This window comes from Lepisosteus oculatus, chromosome 17, assembly GCF_040954835.1.
Source record: "Lepisosteus oculatus isolate fLepOcu1 chromosome 17, fLepOcu1.hap2, whole genome shotgun sequence".
Taxonomy (NCBI): Eukaryota; Metazoa; Chordata; class Actinopteri; order Semionotiformes; family Lepisosteidae; genus Lepisosteus; species Lepisosteus oculatus.
The window spans coordinates 14326641-14342548 of NC_090712.1; the positions used below are offsets into that span (position 1 = coordinate 14326641).

General features: G+C 38.7%; 1 protein-coding gene across 3 annotated transcripts in view; it reads left to right on the forward strand.

Moving 5' to 3' along the window:
• thada (THADA armadillo repeat containing) overlaps positions 1-15908 on the forward strand; it is a 114119-nt gene that overhangs the window by 32245 nt on the left and 65966 nt on the right. For all 3 annotated transcript variants that reach the window (XM_015363140.2, XM_015363139.2, XM_015363138.2), the window contains 2 exons: positions 4285-4407; positions 7710-7801. In XM_015363140.2, the coding sequence (XP_015218626.2) occupies positions 4285-4407; positions 7710-7801 (215 nt within the window). The remainder of the gene's footprint in view (positions 1-4284; positions 4408-7709; positions 7802-15908) is intronic.

Here is a 15908-nt window from a genome sequence, read left to right on the forward strand (position 1 = left end):
CTGAGAGCTGATGTGTGGTGAGTGTACTGGCGCACTGTGGCTGCCGTCTCATCATCCAGGTGAAGCTTGGTGGTGGTGGAGGGGTGACCCCATTACCTGTAAAGCGCTTTGAGTGGAGTGTCCAGAAAAGCGCTATATAAGTGTAAGCAGTTCTTCTTCTTCTTCTTCTTCTTCTTCTTCTTCTTCTTCTTCTTCTTCTTCTTCTTCTTCTTCTTCTTCTTCTTCTTCTTCTTCTTCTTCTTCTTCTTCTTCTTCTTCTTCTTCTTTCTTCTTCTTCTTCTTCTTTCTTTTCTTCTTCTTCTTCTTCTTCTTCTTCTTCTTCTTCTTCTTCTTCTTCTTCTTCTTCTTCTTCTTCTTCTTCTTCTTTCTTCTTCTTCTTCTTCTTTTCTTCTTCTTCTTCTTCTTCTTCCTTCTTCTTCTTCTTCTTCTTCTTCTTCTTCTTCTTCTTCTTCTTCTTCTTCTTCTTCTTCTTCTTCTTCTTCTTCTTCTTCTTCTTCTTCTTCTTTTCTTCTTCTTCTTCTTCTTCTTCTTCTTCTTCTTCTTCTTCTTCTTCTTCTTCTTCTTCTTCTTCTTCTTCTTCTTCTTCTTCTTTTCTTCTTCTTCTTTTCTTCTTCTTCTTCTTCTTCTTCTTCTCCTCTTCTTCTTCTTCTTCTTCTCCTTCTCCTTCTTCTTCTTCTTCCTTCTTCTCCTTCTTCTCCTTCTTCTTCTCCTCCTTCTCCTTCTTCTTCTTCTTCTTCTCCTCCTTCTTCCTCCTCCTCCTTCTCCTCCTCCTTCTCCTCCTCCTTCTCCTTCTCCTCCTCTTCTCCTTCTCCTTCTCTTCTTCTCCTTCTTCTCCTTCTTCTCCTTCTTCTCCTTCTTCTTCTTCTTCTTCTTCTTCTCCTCCTTCTCCTCCTTCTCCTTCTCCTTCTCCTTCTCCTTCTCCTTCTCCTTCTTCTCCTTCTCCTTCTTCTCCTTTCTCTCCTTCTTCTCCTTCTTCTCCTTCTCTTCTTCTCCTTCTTCTCCTTCTCCTTCTCCTTCAGAAGGAATTATGGTCAGATAAAAAAGACTATAGCTTGGTGCGAAAAAAGAAATGGTTAGAACGTCATCCTAGTAAAAGCAAAGTAAAATAATCAGTTGGTGCCTCAGTATCGAAAAAAAGCTGTGAAGAGTTTATCTAAATTTTTCCTTCTATCGCATACCCCTGTACTCTTTGCATAGTATCCCTTATTTTTGAATAAAATAGACCACACTTGGTAAGATTATTTAAAATCCTGGAAAGTGCAGACAAAATCTAAGACTGACTTCATGACAAGTAAACAAGGTGATGAAAAGATGAAACAAGGATCTGTGGAGATAAGAGAATGTGTATTTAGGACTGAAAACAAGTGTCATTACTTTCACAAAGAGATCATTCCTTTTGAGTAACGGATAGATTAGATTCTTTGGATAATCAAGCTTCAGCCAACTTAATAATAAAGAATGCCCTCCTCTCATTTTTGCTGATCTTATTTTGCTTTAATCTAATGAGGTACTGTGATACAGAATTTAAGTGAAACAAAGAAGATATCTGTCCTTGGATTTCATTGGCTTTTGTGGGTTTGTCTGTTCAGCAGTACCGTCAGTGGAACAGTTCGCTCTGCTGTCTTTACGTTAACATCATTAATATCTCTTAAGAGCATCAATGAAGAGCTTGTTTCAAATAAAACTCTCTGAAAAACTCAGTAAATCTTTGGAGAACTGATATTACTGTAAATTCTGTCTAATATTATCTGGAACAGACATGCTAAATCTTTAGTGTACAGTAATAGTAGCCTAATATCCTAAATATCAAGTTCATTTTAGTACTCTCCAGCTCCATTATTATCTTTCCATCCATAAACAACATTCCTACTTTTGTAACTGACAGCAGCATCGCCATCCTGTTGTCTGCTCTTGTCATTGTGGTTGGAGCTGATCCGTTCGTGGATGGGAAAATTCTTAAGGAAAATTGTTGCTGTAAAAATTGTTACTAGACCAGTAGGTGGCACACTTATCTCAAAACTGGAAATTCCAGACGAGTGATGCAGAATGGTGACGGGTCACTGTGTTGTATGAAAAGCTAATCCTTGGATGAAACTGTTCATAAGCTGCCAGATGTAAAACCTGGTGTCCCAACTAATTTCCCTTCTAAGTTTACATAGTCAATTACAATTTCTTAGTAGTTCAGGTGGGTAGCTGCGTGGGCTGCAAAGGAACAAGTAATAGGTTTATTCCATGCTGAAAAGAGAAGAAAGAAAACACAACGTTTCAGCTGTGGAGTCTTCTTCAGGTGTGACACCAGAAGAAGGCACCTGAAGAAGGCTCCACGCCCGAAACGTGTTTTCTTTCTTCTCTTTTCAGCATGGAATAAACCTTTTACTTGTTCCTTAAAATGTCTTAGTATTATTACATAGTGGACTACATTTAGATACAAAAGGCCTGTGCTGCAACAGCACTGGTATTTTCCCCATACCTCACAGGAGTGCTGGAAGGCTCGTTCACTTCTGTGGACAAAGAATAAGTGGTTTGTTTTCTCAAACAGTCTCTGAAACATTTTTTCAGTCCAAGCAAGTCTACAGAATAATGCTGTAATGCTATAACTGTAACTAAAATTAAATCAAATATTGGCCTATGTTTCTAATTAGGGAGTTGCATAACAGCTAGGCACCCACCCAAACTGCGAGCCTGTGGCATTGCAGACTTAACCTCCAATATTCTTCTTTCGATCTTAATACACCACGTCAGCTGTGAGAATTACTCCCTTATGACTTGCTTCTTTGAAAATATAATTTTTGTTTTTCCTGGAAATTCTGTGCATAGAAACCCTAGGGTTCTCAGCCTATTGTGATTATCCTGGTGTATCTGAATCACTTCTTTTGACTGGAGTGTTGTGCTGTGAAGTGGAGCAGGTGGACAGTGAGGTCATTTGTGTTGGGTCCAGTCTACAGGGACATGATTTTGGAAAGTACTTTAGTGTCCTGATTGGGTTTAATATATAGCGTTGTAATTTTAAGACCATCAAACCAGTTGGCTCGATGGCTTGGCTGAATTATAGCCTTCCCATTCACTAATGGAAGTCTGGGTTCTAAACCCCAATGAGCTTGGCAGCTTCACACTAGCCCCTACTGGCCATCATGTTCATTTTGCATTGGGTCCCCTTGGAGTGGGTTTTGATGTGAAAGACTGGGAATTGAAGTAACCAGCATGGCTGATCTTCTGGACCCCCTGTGAGGGTGTGTAGTGCTGTGTTTAAAGGGTGCTGTGGGACCCTTTAAAGGAAACACGTGCTAGACTGAAGTGTCAGAGCGATACTTTGTCATAGCAGAACATGAAGACTTAAAACCCCATCCGAAAAACTTTAAGAAAGACAAAGGATTTTTTTCCTGTGAAAGATTCAGAACATTTCACATTCGAAACATTTCAATTTTTTCAGAGCCAGTTCTATTTATAAAAATAAATGCTAAATTCTCACGATTGGATGGATGCCAGTTTTCCAAATTCACCAGTCATCTCCCTGCTGAGAAAAAAAACTGTTTCAATGAATAGGGATGCTGTATGGGATTGCAGATCCTTGCACTGTGAGAAGCCATGGTCAGTATATTATCTATACTTTTCTTCTGGCTATAATGGAGGGCTCTCTTCAGTAATGATTGTAAGTAAAAGGCTGGTCCTTGTTCAGGAAGTGGTGCCAGGACAGCTTAGCATTTTTTTTTATCCACCTTGTGCTATATTGTATCCAGCAGCACAGACGATAGAGGGAATTACGAAAAGAAAAATGATGCACACACAAAAACTGTTGATATGCTGTTCAATGAAAATCGGTAAAGAAAACAAAGTCAACTGGGCGTGCACTTATCAACGTTTACATGAGTCTTCAGCAGAAAACACTTTTGGCTAGACAAGGTTCTTAGTAAATAAGTATTCCTTAACTGTTGGCATTCCATGTGCAAGGAGGCCCTTTAAAAAAAAAGAAGCGATAAATACAATAACTGTCTAGTTAGGAACATAAAAATTCATGGCCAGACTGATATTAAAATTAGTGTATGAAGAAATCAAGTAAATACATATATATCTTTATATACACATTCAACAGTGGAATAATCTCTATATCAAAAATGAACCATGGATTTTAAAAAAGGCTTGGTAGGCACTTCTGTTTATAGCTTTAAAAATTAAATTCTGTGTTCAATCCAGAAGATCGTGAAGTATTAAGATAAGAAATTCTGAATGCCTCCCTCCATTTTAAAATTTTATGAAAACATTTTTTTTCTGCCTGTTTTCTTTCAGGTTCACTCTCTCAACATTTTAAGGGCTTTATTCAGGGACACGCGATTGAGCGAAAACATTGTCCCGTACGTGGCGGAAGGGGTGCAGGCTGCCATCCTCGGCTTCACATCTCCGGTCTGGGCTGTGAGTGTTCCCCTTATACATTCTCTGTGCATTACTGTCATCTTTATCAAACACACATGGGGACTGGAGCCCCTCCAAGCCCCACTGCATCATCCAGCAGCCTGGAACTGAGCGTCACCTCCCTTTCTTTCCACTTCGTACAGGAAGCACAAAACTCATACACTCAACACAGGGCTATAAAATATCAGGTCAGCGTTAGCGCATTTGTTGGATTAAAAAGAAGTCCTTAAAAAAAAAAAGTGTCTGATTTCACACACTGTTAACACGTCTTTGTGTGTGAGGTCTAGGTTTCAGTCCTGCATTTGTGGGCCCAATCTTTGGAAAAAATGTTGATTATTAAGCAACATTAATCTGGCTGTCCGCTCTCTGGCCTCTGGTGTGAGAATGAGGGGGCTGATGTGTGGTAGGTGCTCAGGGGCAGCAGGTCCGGGCAGGGGAATTCCAAGCCTGGCAGCTTTGATCTGTTATTCAATACGGGTGCTGGGTTTCATAGCAGTCAGGCCACTGCTCAGCCCTAACAAGTTATAATACTGCTCCCATCCCAAGGGGCTCATACTGTATCATGCCTCCTTCTGGATCTGCTTGCGTGTGCTGCAAATTATAATGAGGCAGAGCTCAGGTAGTTAGTAGAGAAAGGTTTTCAGATCAAGGGCCTCACAGTGTGAATCAGTCCTGTTCTGCAATTTTTAACCAAGCATTCCCTTCGTTAATTGTTAATGCTCTAAACTCAGCACTAATGGACTGCGAGTGGCAGTGAATTGCTGTGAAGGGTCACAGGGATCTTCTTTGCTCATTATTTTTAAATATGGACACGTATCGCTAACCCAGCTGAAATGTGCCAGCTGGACAAGTATCCTTCACTGACATCACTGCAATTCTTCTGGGGCCCAGAATATCGCAAAATTCACCGCCAAAAAACCGAGAGAGTCCCTGGGTGTCAAATACCAACTTTACCCTGGATCTGAGCTAACTGTGCCCCACGCTTTGGGAAATCCTGTTCAAAGTCATATAGTTATGTGCCCCACGCTCGAACCTGTAACATCTGGAGCAATAGAGATCAAGCTTTTCTGCGTTTTGAGCCATTTGGGATCATCTTGCAGGGGTATTTTCGCTGGGTCTGCGCACAGCACATCTCCTTTTACAGCACTGTCTTGAGCCTTGTTAGTCTTGGAAAAGAGAAGGCTAGGAAGGGACCCGATACAAGCAATCAAAATCCTCGAAGGATTGACAGAATCAACGCAGTGGATTTCTTCAGAATGGGAAGTGAAACACGAACCAGAGGGCACATCTGGCAGCTGCGTGGGTGCATTTAAAATGGAACACAGGAGGCAAAACACAAAGTGTTGTGGGAGTCTGGAAGAAACTACACAGCCATATTGTTGATGCCGATACCCTGGTTTCTTTCAATAAATGGCTGAATTTTTTTTTTCAGAGCTTGAACTAAATGTTCTGTTGTCTGGGAATCTCCCATATTTTGTGCGTTGCCTTCACTTCCACTGTTGATCCTCAGTGACTTTTTGAACCTTCAGCTCTGTGATAAAGGAACTTCTAAAGGTACTTTGGGAGATAAGGGCAAGCCTGGCCTCATACATTTCACTAGACATGCCTTTCAGTTGTAGATATCCAAAACAACGAATGCCCATGTAAAGAACTGTAAGTAGTAATCACAGAAGCTGCACAGCAGAAGGACAGTATGAGCAGTTAATACCAGCATTTTTTCCATTCAGAACTGGCAGCTTCCAAAGTACTGAATGGAACATTTGCAGGCAATTAATTATCCAGCTCTTATGTAATGTGAACTGGCCCTCACTGGGAGCTTAATCAGCCACACCCCATCTTAATTAGGCACATCCCCATGTCCTTAGGCCTAGGTGTAACCCTTAAACAACTCGGAGAAAGCTCCAGTTACCGTGGAATAACATTTGTTTTTATACAGTATATTATTTTGGAATGTTTCATTTAAACTTTGCTTTGGAAATCAGCTCCGATTAAACCACATTTGCTGATTTGTAGTCATGCTATGTGGTGGAATAAACAGACATGCACGCTGCCCTGCATCTAGACTCAAAAACGCCTCCTGGGAAAACTGGTAAACTGGCTAGATAATCAGGATCACTGGGCTCTTTTATGCTGTAGACCAGAGTTCACTATGAGCTCAGACTAACTAACGTAGGAGTGACAGGAACAGAGACCAGGGGAGTGCCAGCTGTATAATGACTGAATACTTCTTAATGCAAAATTGCATGCTCATAAGTGCTCATTAAATCCGTGGCCACCAAAATAACATCCCCATTTCTAATAAAACGTGTATATACTGTAGATAAACTGAGTTGTTCTAAACATGTGAATGAAGCATTGTAGGTGACTTGAGAAATCTATGTGTATATTACTTAAATTAAAAGGAAATCTGTGAAGGCAAAGTCATCCTCTTGACCACAGTGTATTTTCTCGGTTACTGTGCTTTAGTGTTTATCCTCTGCCCAGTTCAGCTGACAGTCGTGTTTCTGTTGCCAGATTAAACAAAGACTCTTTCTTGCCTGATGCCTTGATGGCACAACCAAGGAAGAGATCCCCTCAACCTCTAGATGACAACAGAATCACCCTCTGTTCTCTACATGCAGAAGAACACTGCGCCCCACTAGCAAAAGATCAGAGACTGTCTGGTTGTGGAGAACACAGCCCTGCATCCAGCTGGGGAAGATAACTGATAAAAAAAAGATTTTATTTTAGTCTGAGCATTTTTGTAGTACTGTTCAATCCACATTTTGATCTAATTGTTGGATGCTGTCACTTCAACCCAAAGATTCATATCATATCTCATAAGAAAATCAGGGAATGTAATAGAAACTTGGAAAAAGTAGACACTGATAGACACTTTGGTGTTTTTTTGGGCAGTAGTTGGAGATAAAGCTTTGCAGTTTCCTATAGGTTATTCACCTGCATCTATGAACTCTCTGCCTGGTATCTTTTCTCTGTTCTTTTTCAACTTTCCTTTCTTTATGCCATAAGGAGCAGACAGCACTAGGACAGAACTTCCTGTACCTAAAGAGATGGCCTAGACATCACAGTACCTTTAATCTCACCGCGTGGATCTATTGACTTTCATTCTGTAACAGTGATTGTGCCAGTGAGGCTTGTGTGTTGACTTTTAGCAGGTGATTTGTAAATTCAAGGATGTCTGCTGTTGAAGGGCAATGAAAAGAATGTGCACTTACTGCTTAGAGCAATTCTAGCACAGTTCTAGCAAGGGATCTTCAGAAGTGCAAAGAGGCTAAACTTTTTTTTTCACTTTGTCACTCTAGGTAAGGAATTCCTCTACGCTTCTCTTCAGCACTCTGATAACCAGAATATTTGGAGTGAAGAAAGGAAAAGATGAGAACTCGAGGAAGAACAGGTCAGACTCTTTCTAGATTATCTTTCAAACCTTGAACCCTCAACCTCTGTCCCAATGCTCTTTTTCTTCAGGAAAGAGTCCAGTGTTCTAGAGCATCTCTTTGATGTGTGTGTCAGCATGTGTTGTTAGCTATGTTGTGAACAGGTTGTGTGTTTTGAATGATGTCTGTAAACATCTAATAACAGGGTTTGAAAGGGAAAGGAACATTGGTGTTCTCAGAGCACATTAACCTCCCCATCTCTCCCATAACCCTGATCAGTTGTTTCAGGAAGTCAGCTATGGACAGAAGCCCCGGAGGAGGTGATCTGCCAAAATGTGATTTTGAATATCACAAGGCAAATGCTCAACAAAGAGTAAAAGAGAAAGCAAATGAGTTGTAATTGCCCACACTTCAAAGTTATAGTAACAAAAATCTGAATTCACCATCTACCCTTTTTATTTAGATTAAAGATTTGTGTTTTGCCTGTTCTAGTGAAACTTCAAAGGTATTTTGACTAGGAATCTGCACACTTCATTTGTCTTCCCCTTGAACTAATTTTTTTCCATAACCTGCATTGAGATTATGATTGCTGCATATACTAAAGTTGTAATAGTAATTTCAAATAGTGTTGAATGAGTTTGCAGAGGTGATGACTTTCCAAGAACAGCAATGGTCAATGGAAAGTTTTACCGTTCCTGCTGGTGTATTTAGGATGGAAGTGTACTGCATGTTGGCATTAGATGGCAGTATTGTCTCAGCTTCAGAGCTTTGGCTCAGCCAGTGGCCAACGTTTTTAATGGTAATCAATCATAGCTCTTCTGTTTATTTACTGCAGATGTAAATGATACATACAGTTTCCAACTTTAAATGTTGTTTATTTAAAGAATGTTGTCTTTTTACAAGATTGGCAATCAGTTTTTTTTCCCTTCATGCATTTATTTTCAGTCCCTCTCTCTCTGGCTTGATCCCCCTCTGTCTGTCTTTTGTTGCCATATTGTGTGGCATATCTATTCATTATCTTAGCTGTGTTACACTGTATTCATGTTTTATCAAAGCTGCATGTGTATTAATTCACAGTCTGAAAAAAATGCAAATAGCTTCCTGATGCAGGCGGTGGGTCTCTGAGTTATTAGGCAGCAGTTAGTCTACGTGTTACATGATCTTCTTTAAATAACACCTTACAAAATCTAGGCTTGTTTAAAAGTTGTTTGCTGTGAATGTTTACCAGCTGAGTGTTAACCCAAACAGTGCCACACTCTCCTGGTGTGTGTCTCTGGTTCTGTGTTTTGGACAAGGGTGCCTAAATGTTTGAAGCATTTGGCCTTGATATAAACTCTGTGTACTATTTATATTCATTATACTTGTTTTCTTACTTTTTAGCTCTTGAAGCTACAGTTGCACCTTATAAAATATATCCTGGGGAATGATCTCAACATCCCTTTTTTTTTCTTTCAATTCTGATTGAGATGTATTTGGTTTAAGATATTTTTATTTAAAAAAATAATCTGTCTGCTGCCTGTGAACCTTGGGATTTATAATGACATGCCTGTTTCGCCTCTGGTAGAGATGTGCTGTTTTGGGCTGTACCTCATGCATGGTAGCTGTATGCTCTTGCTTGTTGAAAACCAAATGTGCCTTCAATGGGTTTGTCATCTGAGGGTCTGTTCTAGCCAGGAGTGATCTGATCCCTTTGTTCCCAGTCCCTCATTTCCAGTTTGCCGCTGGATGCGGGTGTCACTAAAGGCCGAAGGAGTGTTTACAGTAGTGGAGCATGCTGACAGAGTTCCACAGAACGGGACATGGAATGCTAACCATGTGCTGCCAGCAATGACATTTCACCCCCTGCCATTAATCTTCCTCTGTACAGTATAAGGACTGAAAGCTCTGCATTTTCAGCAGGGCGGCAGAGAAATTAATGTCAAACAATGGGACAGTTCTCGAGTGACTGGGTATTAATGGAAATGGTGAACATAGTCAAGTAGACCAATTCATACTCTTGGGGACATTGGGTGTCCATAGTACTGGCTGGTGACAGTGGGGTGGTCTGATTCTGCGTTGTGGTATATAGGGTTTAATTCCGCGTTTTCCAATCCATTAACAGTCTAGGCTTCTGGAAAAACGTAATGAAATGGATTGGTTGGCAATAATGTAATCTACTTCAGAAACTTAATTTCTAGAACCAGTGTAAAGCATGCTGCAGTGTAATTTGGAAAGATGGGTGGTGGGTTTTGGAGCAGAATTTAGTTTTGAATGGGGGCTGTTCAACAGATGTTAAACAAGGTTTTTCTTTCATTGAGAGGAAGCGTAAAGAATAAATATACTGTGAGGTGTTAATTCCATGATCTTGTTTTTTCCCTATAAGAAAAACACTATCTCCAGTTGGACATGTCTACCATTATCCTGTTTATAGATGCATGTGATAATGGCGTCATAAACCACCAGTGTCCCTGGTATCGAAACAAACACAGACTAAAAATAAAAGAAACTAAAGCCCTTCTTATCCTTTTTTATGGGTCTGGATCAATGGCAATCCACTGAGACAACCCTGAACCCAATAGTATCCTGACCAATAAAAGCCAATGGCAGTCTTTACAGCCATGGGGAGCGATTCTGTACACAGGCATAGGCCCTGCTGGGGAAAATTATAGGGGAATGAGGGCTTATTGTACTTGAATGCAGATTTAGAACAACAGCCATAGCTTGATGGAAAGAAGACTGGAGACCTCATGTAAACAGGCAGCAATTAATGACCTTGTGTTGTCAGAACACACAGACTCTGGGAGCAGAGAACTTGTCTGTCCAGCCATCACAGGCTGACCCCTGCCCTGAGCCAAAGAGCAAACCTTTGTTTTTTTTTCTCCTAAAGAATGTAACTTTAATTATTGTAACAGCCCATACAGTCACATACTAAATAAGACTCCTGTGTCACAGTCTTGTTACTATCTTGCAATATCTAACACAGTTTCACTTTTAGTAACACTTTGGAGTTAAATTTTATGTTTATATATACTTGTATTTTCTCTTTCTTCGCAGCCAATGTGGTGTGAAGATTTTGCTCAAATTCTGCAAATAAAGGCAACAAAAGATTCATAAAGCTATAAGAGAAATACACACTGGCTTTCAGGAGAAAGAAAATGCCTCGGCTTATTCTGGTTCAAAATCTGTATTTTGTTTGTATTTGCTTGTGTAGTGTCTGCTATAGGTCTACTGCAAAACATCAAGATAGTTTTTCTAGCCGAAACTAGTCATGATCTTTGATGTTTGTTTGGTTTCTTTATACTCGTATTAGCGTCAGGCTTATTTTTTTTTTACCATTTTTGTTTGTTGTGCAGTAAATTTCTTTTGACAGTCTGTTCACTTTAATGTCCGTTTTGGACATTTTGTGTTTGGTTGGGCAGCAGCACATAGGCGCAGCAGTTACAGTACCTCCTGCAGTTTCATCATCTACAGGTTTTACTGGCTCACTAGATATCCCTTGATCTGTATCACTTGAACTTTAGTGAATCTGTCACAATGTAACACGGCGCAGTCCTGAGACAAACAATGCTATTGAAGGAACTGGTCTTCGAGTTTTAAAACAGCACAGATCTTAGGTAGGTCTGTGTGTTCGGTGAAAAAGTAAAGACTTTACTTCCAAAGCTGTTTGGTATATTTTGGGTTTATAATTTCCTGTTTTCTCAAAGTTTTAAAGACATTTGAGTCGTTTTACTACTTTGGAAGTCCCGCTTTCTTAGATATTGAACTTGATAAAGTGCTACACTTGAGCACTTGAGCAAAAGTTAATTTTTAACTTATCTGCTAGATGGGTTAAGTTGCCAGTTTCTATCCAGCTACACTAACACTTTTCTTTTTCCATGGCTTTGTACGTTGTTCTTCAGACTAATCAACAGAGGTGAACTAAGTTTGTACCAGTTGTCAAACGTTTTGTGGGATCCGGGAATGAAACTCGCTGTAGTCCAACCTATGAGATTGAAACTGTTCAGTTCATTCCCTCCTTGTCCAAACTGGTACATGAGAAAGGCATGAGAGCTTGCAGAGAGAATGAAATTTTCCATCATGGCTGCTACCTCCCGTGCATTCAAACAAGTAATAAACCATTTAGTTTAAGGTTGTATAATTAATGTATGTCCTTAAAAGCACTCCTCCCCTCGCTGGCAAGTCCATTGCACAGCCCAGCTTTGCTTTATAAACAGAGGGATAAAAATAGCTGTAATTCAGAACTAAGGGTCGAGTTAATAACTACCAGCCCCTTCACCAGGCTTTGTTTAGAGGGACTCTTCTATGGTTTTCTGTTTTCAAGGACTTTGCCAAAAAATATATATAAAAGCACAATTTTCTTAACATCCTGCCAACGCTAATAAAAAAACAATGGCTTTGGACTACAATTAGACTTCATCGTTAATAATTCCAGGATTTCTTTAAAAGTGGTTTTGTGGCAGACGTTGTAACTGGAGGTAGCTTCGGGCTTCTAGCTGTACAAATGAATAGCTCAGAGACTCAGTGATTATTCTGTCCGAGGGGAAAAGAATAGATTGTTCTCAACTTGTTTTCATGCTTGAGGAATCTTGGCCTCTGGTTGTGGGAAAGATTTGTGTTGTACCTTTTCAGTAAAGTAAAGATTAGACTCCAATACAAGACTATTCTCTCTCCTGAGTGAAGTATACATAGTGTGGGGAGAAATAAGAGATATGCAAAATGAAAAGGGTCAGAATTTTTACATGTTTAAATCTTTGCCAACACCAATACAATAATAAAGCAGTATAATGAAACACGTCAGAAGGTCAACCTCAGATTCTGGAAAAGTATTGGAGGGGATAAAGTTAATTTATTAGTCAATTCTGGCTGTGACATCATTTTCAAGTTCTAAATAGAAATCAGTCCACATTGTGAGAGTGAAGTAGTACAAACTAATTAAAAGCTCTTTTTTCACACACATTGGATTGTAAAGTCAGTGTTCTTATTTCAAAGATAAGTTCATGAGTACAAATCAGGTCCGTAAATTGATATAATAAATTAGACACAGGTGAAAACTTTACGAAGATAAAAGTACATAGATTGCAAAAACAAATCTTAAGGTGACATTGCATTAATAGTGATTAGCGCTCATAAAAATGTAGAATGCATAGAACTTGACATTTAATTAAGTCACAAATAGCATAGTGTAAAATAGCTTATTCCCTTTAAATTGTATAAATATTAATATCTGAACATCATATATTTTAGTCAACAGGTATTTACCAAAAATGGTGTATAGTTAACATCACTGAAAAGTCACATTAAATATTAAGGATATTAAAAATATTTGTAAGTGACCAGTGCCTGTTGTGTCCACTTTATATTACTTCATTGTCGACTTCAAATTACATCTGTTCCTGAGATTGTATTCCCAGCCTGCAGGGCTGTGGTTCACCAGGATCAGCAGTGAGGATCTCTGACGAAATAGCATTGATTTGTACAACATAGGAACTTTTTACTGTTCATCTCCAGCAATCTTATTCAATAAATTATTCAGCAATAAATATTATTTGTACAATTACTAAAAGCTCACTCCCCATAATTTCTATCCTTTTATTTCATTCTGTTGATGCATGTTTTTGCACATCTGATGTTGTTTTGCACATTACCTGTTACCTTTTGTTGTTTTGAACACTGCCTGTTGTCTTTCTTTTATTATACAATTGTATTGTTGTTTTTTTGTATTACTTATCTTCTGAGAGCTAGCTAAATAGCATTTCGTTATACCATATATCTGTATATGAGTATAATGACAATAAACTTGAACTAACTACTTATTTGTACTGATACTTTTACCAGGTTTATTGAGCTTTCATTCATTCTGCTTATAACGGTAGTTCATGATTTCCAGTGAATTAACTGATTTATGAAACGGTGGGAATTCATGAGTCAATAGGTTAAGGCCTTTTGTGTCTGACTTCAGACTTTCAGTGTATGCATACAGTATGATACATCATTGATAAAGCAGTGATGTACACTCTTTGCTTTCTGAACAGATACCATTTTCATACTAAATATATAGAAGAATGGCGTTCATGTGGAAATGGATTTTCTTCATAATACTGAAACTAAAATGTAACTCACATCAAGCTAATGTAAACATGATTACAAAAATCTAGTGAGTAATGTCTTGTGGTTATACTGTCCATATTAGATGATGATGTTGAATTGATTTTGTTTTGATTCCATCCATTGAACATATACTGCTTGCATGGAAAAAATGCTGTCCGTGTGTAGTTATATGCAGGTGAACTTAACAGTGTCGTTTATATAAAAGTGAGGTTAAGCGGGGTGCTGTTAAAGCATTTCATCATAAAATCTGTCAGATTCATATTGAAGACAGATACGGAAACATCTGGTAATGGTGCCAGAGTTTTCCTTTGAGAAAGCATTTTTCTTCCCTATCAGGTTTGTGTCCGTCTGGCTGCGATTTGTTTCCCCTGTTGGAATATTTCTTCTTCGTTTGTTTACTTGGTGATGGAGTAAACAAGTGCAGTTCAAAGTCTAGCTGTCTCCCAAGTGAAACACTAGCTCCCAGTCTCCTATAGAAACTTGCCATAATTTCTGTATGCTCCATAGGTACTCTGCTCAGAGTCTCATCTCAGAGTCCAGGGCTGCTTACAATATAACTCAGGAAATAAAACCATTAGAGAACTATCATCCATTAGTATTATCATTATTTAGGCTGCTGAGTAGGCTTAATCAATGTCCTCATACATTCAGGTTGAAAACAGATAAGGAAACATATAAGTTTTCTTTGTTTTCTTTATGTAACTGAATTACACAGGTGAAATACACAAGAGATTTTTTCTAACTTGCCTTGGTTCCCTTTCTAAATTTCATTCTGATCACTAGCAAAATTGAATTCATTTCATTGGTATAGCTAGATTGCGGTGTTCCTGTGTATCTTACGTTTCCTTTTCTTAACTTGTTTTGGAATCATTGTATTCCAAAACAAGTGTTACTTCTGTGTTACTGAGGAAATTAAATGTTCAGCTGAAAAGAATCCAGGGGAAAAATTCTATAAATTAGGTTGGACACCAAATCAGAGACGTAATCTGGCAAAACCTTTCAAAAGTACCCCAGTGTTTTCTCCAAGAGGCCAAAGACATGGTGGTTTGGAGGAAGTTTTTATGCGAGGATAATGGAAAAGAAAAAGGTACTTCCCACAATTTTCCAAGTTTTTACAAAAGAGTGCTGTTAAAAAATATGATGTAAACGCAAGTGATCTGAGGGCAGAAAAACATTTTTTTTTTCAAAAACAACAATAAAATGTTTCTGGTCCATGTGCCTTGTACATACGTTATTTTAGAACCTCTGGAAACTAACCTGGGTCTTAATTATGGTGAATCCATTGAGTTCTTGAGGTACACTAATTAACAATACATTTCTTTAAAAAAATGTTTCTTTAAAAAAATGCTTGTTTTCAAGCAGAACTAAAACAACAAATCAAAAGAGTAGTCATAGACTAGAAAAAGGAAGAAAATAAATGAAGAAAGTGTTCCTTCTTAATTAAGAAAAACAATTCTCAAGGAATGGTTTCTATAAATAAATGCAACCAAGTTTTCCATTCAACCGTCTATGAGTTTTTACCATGTACCATATCTCTGTGGTAATCTGGTGGTCCTTCTGCATGCCTGTATTTCCTTTTATGAAATTGTCAAATGAAGGAAATTGCATGGTCTTGGTTTTTTAAGTTGTGGAAATGCAGATGGAATGTTCCTCCCTCACTGTAAATGATGTCAGAGTTGTATCTTTTACCAGGATGTTTCACCTCAGAGCTGCTGGGACAGAGCACTGCAGGCCAAAACACAACACCAGTGAGGACTGCAGGTTTCAGTAGAACATAATATAATAACATAGAACAGCATGCAGTTTGATGCAACACTGTATGCAAAAGGATCAGGTTATTTGGCCCAATTATTTGCATCATACTGTTAGGGACTTAATCTGTGATCCACTAATTTGTTTGTGTAGATTCCTGTGCTCAAGTTTTAAAGACTCCTCCTGTATATTTTTTAAAGTATCAATCAGAACGCCCCCATTCTTTTATTCCAGACATGCGTACTCAATTAACACATGAAAGTCAGAACAATACGATACCATAATCTG